Here is a 9,613-nt window from a genome sequence, read left to right as displayed (position 1 = left end):
GTATGTATGTTATGTGTTTGTATGGTATGTGGTATGATGGGGGAACTCACTAAGCTTTGTGCTTACGTTTTTCAGTTTTTGTTTCAGGTACCTCTTCAGTTAGGGGAAAGGAGCCGGCACGGTAGCGGCATATCACACACACTCTTGTTTTCCGTACTATGGATTTCTGGGATGTACTCTGAATTATTACTATGATATTACCGGTTTTCAGACATGGATTATTGTTATGAATGTTTTGTAATGATGTTCCGATGTATCAACCTAAATTAAAAATGAAATTTTTAACCAGTATTTTTGGGACGTTACAGTTACAGTGATGCCAACTTTCAAACGGATAGAGATAACTTCCGTTCTCAATCTGGCTGGGTATTTCTACTGAATGGAGGAGCAGTTACTTGGAAAAGTTCCAACCAAGATACGGTGGCTGATTCTACTTGTGAATCAGAGTACATAGCAGCGAGTGAAACGTCTAAAGAAGCAGCTTGGTTGAGGAACTTCAGCGGGGATCTCGGAGTTGTTCCAACCATCCAGGAGCCTATGGAACTGTTCTGCGATAATGAGGGAACGGTTGCCTTAACTAAGGAACCCAGAGACCATGGTAAAACCATACATATCGACAGAAAGTACCATTTCATCAGGCATAGAGTAGAAGAAGGCCATCTTGTTGTAAAGAGGGTATCGTCTGAAGATAACCCAGCAGACCCCCTCACAAAGGGCCTGAGTAGGGCTAAGCATATTCAGCATGCTCGAAGCATAGGTCTGAAAGATGATATTAGTTTTAGTGGTTAGATTAGTCTAGTTCAAAAACTTGTTACAAAGTAAATGTAATTGACTTTTGGTGATTAAATAATAAAGTATTATTTATGAGTTTACTACCTTTTGTCAATTGTTTATTATTGTGTTTCATATTTTGCATGTTTAACTTACCGAATAATATGATTGTTCAAACTCCACAGTCGCTCGTACTTTTGGAAGTAAGTAGTGAATTAAGACTGTCATGAATTGGATTGCAGATTGTCTAGGATAGACATAGCAATAGAATTGCTGCAATGTTCATGAGTACTCAGAGAGTGAGATTTGAGTATTGGATAAACCCACACTCAGAGTATTACTTCACGGAATTCATCACGAGTAATACTGAGACGATAATATCTATGATCTTGAAACAGAGATATATGAGTTGTAATTTGCAAGTTGGCTATACATTTGTGATACGAAAACGCATCAGTAACTTGGTGTTATAAAACGTATTGTTATGTATGGTTTGATGAGTAAAAGATACAAGCATATGAGTCAATGTTTATTCATTCCTTTTGCCCTAACAGGAAAAGCAATATCTATGGGCCCCTCAATGATTTGGTGTTGACTTTTGTGCTGGGCCCAGCCAGGACTAAATTGTTGTGTTTGATTAGAAGTCCTATATCATCACAAATCAGAAATCGGGAAACATAGATTCTTGACAAAGAGATTGATTGTATTCCATGTCTTATGTCTAGGGATATCTACTAGAATGAAGGGTCATGTGATCACTTATCTTAGGACACGTAACTGACTGGGTCAGAGTTTGGCAGCAGCTTTTGGAAGCTACAATTTGCTAGTCAAATTTAGAAGTCATACTAGCAATTATAGTTACAGACTTATCCAAGTGGGAGACTGTTGGATTAGGTGTCTAAGCCCATAACTATAATTGGTATGTACTTGAGTTGATAGCAGCACAGTCCTTTTGGGTTGCCCTCAAACTTAGCAACCGGACAAGGAAATTATGAAAGGAGAGATATTGATTTATTATAAGATTAATAAATTAATATAAATGATTTATTAATATGTTAAAAGATTAATATATTGATTAGAAATCATAATGTTTAATTAATAGTTAGCCAGAAGTTAATTAGAATTAATTTTGGGGTTAACTGTATTAATTATAAAGTGCAGGGACTAGTTTGAAATTATCTAATAGTTGAGTGGAAGGCTCCAGAACCCCCTTGGAAGAGGGTGGACGAAATCTATAGGGGAAACCCTAATGATTTCGTCCATGGGGGCTTAGATAAGGCCCTTGGGTTTGCTTAGGCCCTAAGCAAGGAGCATTAGGGTTTTTCCTTAAACGCTAGATCCCTTAGCTATATAAGGAGCCTCTTGGCTCACATTTTGGGCACCCCTTCTTTTGAAGAAACCCTAGGCCGAGAATTGCATACTCCCTCCCTCTCTCTCCTTCTAGTTTCCTTCTTGCTAGTTCTTGGGTGTGATTCCATTAGAGGCATTACATTTGTGGTGCTAAGCTTCAAAGAAGATCAAGATCAAGATTAAGAGGATTGTCAATTGTTTGCTATAACAATTGAAAGGTATGTAACTCCTAAACCCTAGTTTGTTATTTTCGAAAAAAGCCTCTCTCCTCTAGGGTTCTTGTTTTGCAATTCAAAGTTATATGTTCAATAGTTAAACATAGATCCAAAGTAGGTTGCATGTGAACTTAGGAATTGTTTTTCTAGTTTATTTGTTACACCTAAAATCCATCAGTATTTTGTATAAAATACTTCATAATTATGCGTTGGAAGAAGGTAACTACACACTCACTTGATCAGAAGATGATCGGACAACACTACGACTTGTAGAAGTAGTATTCTTCGGTAGATCTGGAAGATCTTCACAAAAAATCGGGCTCTTCGCGGGCAGAGCTTCGGCTCGAGAATCTCAGTTCTCGGCATCTTCGGGACTTCAGAACTTGCTTCGGGACTTGGGAATGATATCGGGGCTTCGGGATATAGTTGGCACGCAAACTGAGGCGAACATTAGAGAGAAAGAAAGAAAATGGCAAGGAAAATGGTTGATCTCGGTTTCTATTTATAGGGTGCTGGGTCTGGGATTACGCTGGGCGTAACTCTAAGTACGCTGGGCGTACTCAGTACGCGGGGCATACCAAGCCTTATGCTGGGCGTACTCAACGTCACTGCATGCGTCACTTAGTGGCACTCGAGTATTGGTCAGGCAACTTGCACTCATCCGAGTACGCTGGGTTGACTCGTCAACTTCTAAATTGCGTAACTTTTGCATACGAACTCCGTTTTTGACGTTCTTTATACCCACGCGTAGGTCAGACTATACTCTACAACTTTCATTTAGACTTCGTCGGTTAATTTTGAATTTATTTTTATTATTTATTTTTAGTAAGCCGGGACAGAAAAAACTTCGTTAGAAATTCATAACTTCTTTGAATGACGTCCGTTTTCGTCCCTCTTTCTGTCGTTGCACTACCATCGATGAGATCTTCGATTCTCATTTAGAAAGTTTCGGCTAAAACTTGCTCGATCTCAATTCAAACTTTTGGGCTGTCTACTGCTAAGCTGAAACTTCGAAAAATCATAACTTCCTCATACCAAGTCAGATTTAGGCGTTCTTTTTATGCACGCTCTCGGTTCAACATTATCTACATCTTTCGTGTTGATCACTAAGGCTAAATATCACTCCTTCGTAAATTCACTATTTACGTCATGCTGTGCCACACCGGTTTTGTCGCGAAACTTCGACAGGTCATAACTTCTTTGTTATAACTCGGATTTCAGCATTCTTTATATTTTCGGAAACCTCGTCTCAACCACTACATCTTCGTGCATCGATATCAGGTTTATATAACATTTCATTTTTTACGCTTATTTTTATTCTTGATTAAATCAAATCACATAATTAAGCAGATAAGTATAAAAGACATAATTTGCAAATAATACATTCTTATTATTTCAAATGGGTTACAAATGTTAACATAGACTATTACATTGTTAAAAAAATGGCAAGCCTAGAAACACGGGCGTTACAGGAGACCAAACTCACTCACATTCATAACCATACTAGGCACAAGAAACCACCACCTGGTCGGAGAAAGGAAACGGGGGAGTAGAGGGTGGTGGGCAAACCCTAAATCTTTGAGTGACTACTTCAACAAGTCGAACCCACTATCATAGCAACGACGACGTAGAAGAAAGGCAAACCCTAGCAGGATCCAGCGAAGAAAGAGAAACAAAGGTTTGGGAAAACTGCACACAATCAAGATCGGTTTACAGCGCCATCCCCATTCTCGGTTCGCTTTCTCAGTTCAGATCTGTTCATCCTCGTCCTCGTTCTCGTTTGGGAAAATTGCGCACAATCGAACCCACTATCAATTTTTTAGATCTATTCAGCACCTCCCCATTCTCGGTTTGTCCTCGTTGCTGCCCTTGCTGCCTCCTGTTGTGCTTTCCTTCCGGCGAAAACGAAGTGAATGGAAGGGAGTTGGGTTGGGTTTAATCGGTAAAGGCAGTGGGGGAGTAGAGGGTGGTGGGCAACTGTGGTGGTGACGTAATGGAGCAAGGTGGTCCTCGATGGTGTTGGGGTGTTTCTTGGTGTTGCCGAAGCAGCAATGAGGGGTGTTTGGATAGTGTTTTTCCGATGAGTGGGTGATGGAGGCTGCTTCCTCCTTTTGGGTTTCACAAAAAAATGGTCGTTTATGTGTGAGAGAGAGAGAGAGAAAGAGAGAGAGAGAGAGAGAGAATGTGTGTGTGTTGTCTTTTCTTTTAATTTTTTTTTAATTTTTTTAATCAGTCAAATATTTAAATAAATAAATAAAATTGAAAAAGGAAAAAATAAGGGTAAAATCGTCATTATAAAAAAGTTTAAAGCAAATTGGATTAAACTTGCAACAAAATGAAAAGTTTGGACCTCTGGTGCTAGTTCAAACTTTTTTGGACCAAAGTGACAATTTTCAGCTAACCACAAGTATATATTGCAAATTTAAATGAATGGATGCTCGAAAGTAGTCTAACTTAGATAAAAAAATTGTCACATATTGAAAAATCTAGAACTATATATATTTTTAATATATGCGTGTTACATACTAAATAACGTACATGATGTTAATCGATCAATATTTGACATATAAATGATTTTAAGTTATTCAACAATGGTAATGACAAACAATATAGTGTGATTAAATGTTAACAATAGCCACCGTTTAATATATTATGTGTTACTAAAAATCAATAATAGTTATGAAAAATGAAAACAAATGTGTGACTAAAAGTAGTTTATGGTCACGACTTATATATTACACGTCACTAAAAGTCAGCAATAACCATGACAAATGACAAAAAACATGTGAATAGTAGTTTATGGTCACATTTTAATATACTTTGTATCACTAAAAGTTAACAATAGTCTTGTCAATCGAAAAAACATGTGACTAGTAATATTTTGTGGTCACGATTTAATATATATATGTGTCACTAAAAGGCAACAATAATCATGAAAAACGAAAAAACTTGCGACTAAATGTAGTTTATGATCATGTTTTAATCTGTTACGTGTCACTAAAAGTCAGCAATAGTCATAATAAACAAAATAACTTATGAGGGGAAATAGTTTATGGTGACGGTTATAAAAAATGATTGAAAAACCTACAAAAAATGGTACCCTATGGTAAAGGTTTTTACCTATAGTAACACTTTTATGGGTTAGTCACTATAACTTATCATTAGTGATGCGACATTTTCTTTCATAATGAATGAAAAAAAAACATCATAAAATGTCTACAGTGACAAGTTTATTTTTATTTTTTTTGCGTGGCCGAATGCTAGTTTTGTACTAATGCCCATTTAATCGATGTTTGGAACAATGTGAATCTGTCCTGATTTTTAAGTTTGCTACAATGCTACTACCGACTTTTTTGTCTGAAGAGTTAAAGGTGAAGAAAATAGTTCGAGACTTCAGAATTGGAGTTCAAAGTTGGCTTCAGCCATTTAGAGGTATTTTTCTATTTGATTAATCTTAGCTCTTATTTATCGATATCTATAATAGTTGTATCTTATCTTTTCGATCTTCTCTCTAATCAATTTGTGTTAGTATTTTTGTTTCGAGAGGCGTACTTGATTATCTAAACTCTAAAGTTCGGATTTTGTTTGAAGGTTTTAGGTATTTTTATGCGTTTTTATAGAGTTTTGGAGTTCACCTGTTCATGTCTTTAACTTCATATTTGTGTTCTAATTCATGTTTACTTTTCTTTATCAGTATACTCTTATTGAGATATTTCTGGAGGTTGGGGGCATTATTTTTTTGTGCTAATTCAGAAGGTATAACTTTTGCATTGTTGATATTAGTTTTTAAAAATTAGATTCTGATTCATTTTTTCAGATCACTTCTACTTCAAAGTCGATACATAAAACCAGACCTTGATGGTTGTATCATTTTTATCAATCATACGGTACAAATATAGGGGTATAATTTTTTTTAATCTTGTCGAGGACATTAAAAACTAATGGACCGGTAAGGAAACATTACAAACACCTGATACAACTACTAGGCCAATGACCTTTTGGTATCTAAAACCCACATTGGTTAAAAGAGGAAGACAAGTTTTTTCTAAGCTGCGTCATGAGCTACTTCTTCCTCTTCTAATTATATCTTAACTATTTATGGAAAATACATCTAAGCTGCGTCAACTATCCGATAACTTTTCCTTTCATGCAGTGAAAAGAGGAAGACAAGTTTTTTCTCTTTGCCTTCTGTCTTTGAACAAAATCACAATTAAAACAAAAACTAACGAGAAACTAGGTGTGCATGTGAGCTCAAACCGGCGCTTTAGTAATTCTTGTTATACACCGAAAACTTTATCCATTTTCTCGACAAATTACAATAATGGATCTCAAACTCTCCAACATTGTTGAAAACCTTGAGAAATTTGTCATATAAGCTTACTTTAAATCCTATTTATTGGATAAACATATCCATTTTTCTATCACATTAATAAACCTCTTTTAATCAAGGATTTAAGGTCATTATTTATAAATGAAGATATCATTAATGATGAAATATAAAACACACATATAATTAGAGAAAACTCTACTTGTAAAATTCCATGACCCAAAGGTTGCAAACGAAGCATTCCATTTTTATTCCAGTGAATCCTGCATTTTTAGCCAGCACAAGAAACTCATGCTTTGTGCGCTCCTTTCCTCCTGGATTTTGTGTCATCATGATTGCATCTATTTGAGTGGTGACTTTATCGGAAGAGCTTGTGTTGGACAAAAAAGGAAGAATGCTCTCAACTACAATAACCTTCCCCTCATTTGACAATGCCTTGTAGCAATTCTTTAGCAACTTTTCACAATGATCATCGCTCCAATCATGCAATATCCACTATGCCAGATTTCATGTTTCACCAATTAGAAAGACCTTCAATTCAAATTGTAAGGATATTCGTGAAAAATTACCTTCATAAAGATGGCATCACTTGGGGGAACCTCTTCAAACATATCTCCTCCAATATGTTCTATACCTACATTTTACAATAAAAAAAAAACATCAATAAATGAGGCTGTCAAAAAAGTTTAGAACCAAAAAAAATCAAAAAACCAAAACATAACAGTTCTTGGTTTTAGATTCCATTTAAATTTGGCTCTAGGTTTGAAATTCAATTAACCCGATTTTTTTTTTCTATAGGTTCCATTATATTTTTCTCAAATTGATCGTCTTTAATTTAAAAAAGGTTGAGAAGGCCTAAACTAAACATACCAGGAGAGACCGGTGCATGTTGGATCACATGTGGCAAATCAAAATTAATGCCTTTTATAGTGGGATATTTTGATATGATTATGTTGAGATTGACTCCTAAACCACCTCCCACATCAACCACTTGCTTGAGGTTTTCAAAACCATGGTAGCACTCTAGAATTTTGTTCATCACCATAGTAGTATGATTCGTCATGGCATTGTTGAAGACCTTATTGAACCTTGCATCTAATGCTGGATATTCAAATGCATGTGTTCCATGAACCATATCAAATGGAACACCTCCTTCTAACAATGAATCTTTGAGTTTAAACCTTGTTCAATAAACAAAAAAAAATATCCATCACCTTAATAATAATCACAGTACAATTCACTACTGCAAAACATTAATCTTGTTTATAGACCTTAATAAAAGGCACTCCAAATCTTTTAATTTTGTTCGAAAAACTATTGTTATGAACTTACACCAACCATTAACCTTTTATAAACTATAATCATGATTTTATTTTTTCTATTTTAAAGTCTGTGTTATATTTTTTTTTACAAATAACATTAGTTGATAATAATATAAAAAAGAACGAAAAATATCATATGTTATGGTAATGTTTTTTTTTTTTTTTTTAATTTTGGTATTGGTATCATTTTGAAAAAAAAACTTTTTATGATAATAATTTCTATAAAATATATTCAATTTTTTTGTATATTTAATCAAATAGATCTAATAATAACAAAATAAAATGACTAATTAATATCTAGATATAACTAGGATATAGAATAAATTATCAATATCGACAAAGCATATAAAAGAATTAAAAAGTCAGAGTTTACTAAAGATTGTATTTACCATTCAAAAAAGTTTTCATGTCCAATAATAATAATTAAAAGCTAATATATAGTATTTTTTTTTTAGAGAAAACAAGAGTTGACAATTTACGTGAGTGAGGATGGGTTAGCATCATATACAAAATTTTGATATGCTTAACTAATTAATCTATAGCCATTTGAGCGGATTCCACCCAGTCAGATTTTGCTCATAGATTAACCCACACTGTATTAATCCTCATGTTACCCTCATCCGCTAATTAGGTAAAAAAGTTGTATAAATCTGACTGAACTAAATAAAAGTTTAACATATATATATATATATATATATATATATATATATATATATATATATATATATATATATATATATATATATATATATATATATATATATATATATATATATATATATATATATATATATATATATATATATATATATATATATATATATATATATATATATATATATATATATATATATATATATATATATTGTTTTTTCAGAAACTTCTCCCGTTGTTTTGATATAAACTGTTTAGTGTGATTAAACATACCAACTGTCAACGAACGCTTTATCTTGAAGCAACTCCATCAAAGCACATAAGGACACCCCATCTTCGTTTGGAACAAAGTATTTGGCAACGGGGGTGAGTCCATACACTCGAACCAGACCAAACTCACGTTCTTGTTGATTGCAGGTTACAACAGAATGAGTAGCGAGCAACCGAAGCATTCGATCGAGCATCTGGTGGGCACTCGGATTTGTCATGGACAAACGGGATACGATCTCATGAGCCGAGAGCCGTGCATCAGGTCCTGCCTCTGCTATAGTCTCGAAGATCTTGAGCTTCATTGCATTCACCAGCACCATGGTGAGGGACATGGAGGTAACCAGTTGCATTGCATATGCGAATTGCTCCTCATCCGAACCCATTTTTGAGTCTGAATATTTACAGGCTATTAAGCTTTATGGGTATTTGGCAAGATAATACTTTATAGGCTTATAGCTCTTGTCCCTGCTTCGTTCTCCTCTTTATATAATGTATATTGAAAAACCCCTCGGCAGAATTATGTGGTTGTTTTTGAGGTTTTGGGAACGCATGTGCGTGGGCCTCGTAGACCGTGCAAATTTCGAAGTGATTGTTGTGGTGGTTGTCTCATGCTCAAGATTGATTGTTGATTTGTGGGTATAGGGTAGGCGTGGACCCCACTTAAATCTATTAAACACATTTTTTTCATTTTTCCTTGTAAATTT

At 34.7% G+C, this 9,613-nt stretch overlaps 1 protein-coding gene across 1 annotated transcript; it reads right to left on the bottom strand.

The window, feature by feature from the left end:
* Window positions 1-6,582: 6,582 nt before the first annotated feature.
* On the bottom strand, window positions 6,583-9,390 carry LOC145073022 (cathecol O-methyltransferase 1-like). The gene is made up of 4 exons (XM_079019568.1): window positions 8,913-9,390; window positions 7,534-7,844; window positions 7,233-7,297; window positions 6,583-7,158 (listed from the first exon to the last, which is right to left on the bottom strand). The coding sequence occupies exons 1-4, from the start codon at window positions 9,290-9,292 to the stop codon at window positions 6,862-6,864; spliced, it is 1,053 nt and encodes a 350-aa protein (XP_078875694.1). The 5' UTR covers window positions 9,293-9,390; the 3' UTR covers window positions 6,583-6,861.
* Window positions 9,391-9,613: the final 223 nt, after the last annotated feature.

The sequence above is a fragment of the Lactuca serriola genome, chromosome 9 (genome assembly GCF_051521515.1).
Source record: "Lactuca serriola cultivar US96UC23 chromosome 9, Lser_US96UC23_V15, whole genome shotgun sequence".
NCBI classification, from domain to species: domain Eukaryota; kingdom Viridiplantae; phylum Streptophyta; class Magnoliopsida; order Asterales; family Asteraceae; genus Lactuca; species Lactuca serriola.
Note: the sequence above shows the minus strand (reverse complement) of the source record. Positions and strands in the feature narration are given on the sequence as shown.

What these genes read in the sequence shown, in the direction of transcription:
- LOC145073022 (XM_079019568.1), bottom strand. Translation starts at nt 9,292, where the DNA reads ATGGGTTCGGATGAGGAGCAATTCGCATATGCAATGCAACTGGTTACC. An exon ending in AAAGCGTTCGTTGACAGTTG is followed by an intron (nt 7,845 to 8,912) that starts GTATGTTTAATC and finishes TTATTGAACAAG; the next exon opens with GTTTAAACTCAAAGATTCAT. An exon ending in ACATGCACCGGTCTCTCCTG is followed by an intron (nt 7,298 to 7,533) that starts GTATGTTTAGTT and finishes TGTAAAATGTAG; the next exon opens with GTATAGAACATATTGGAGGA.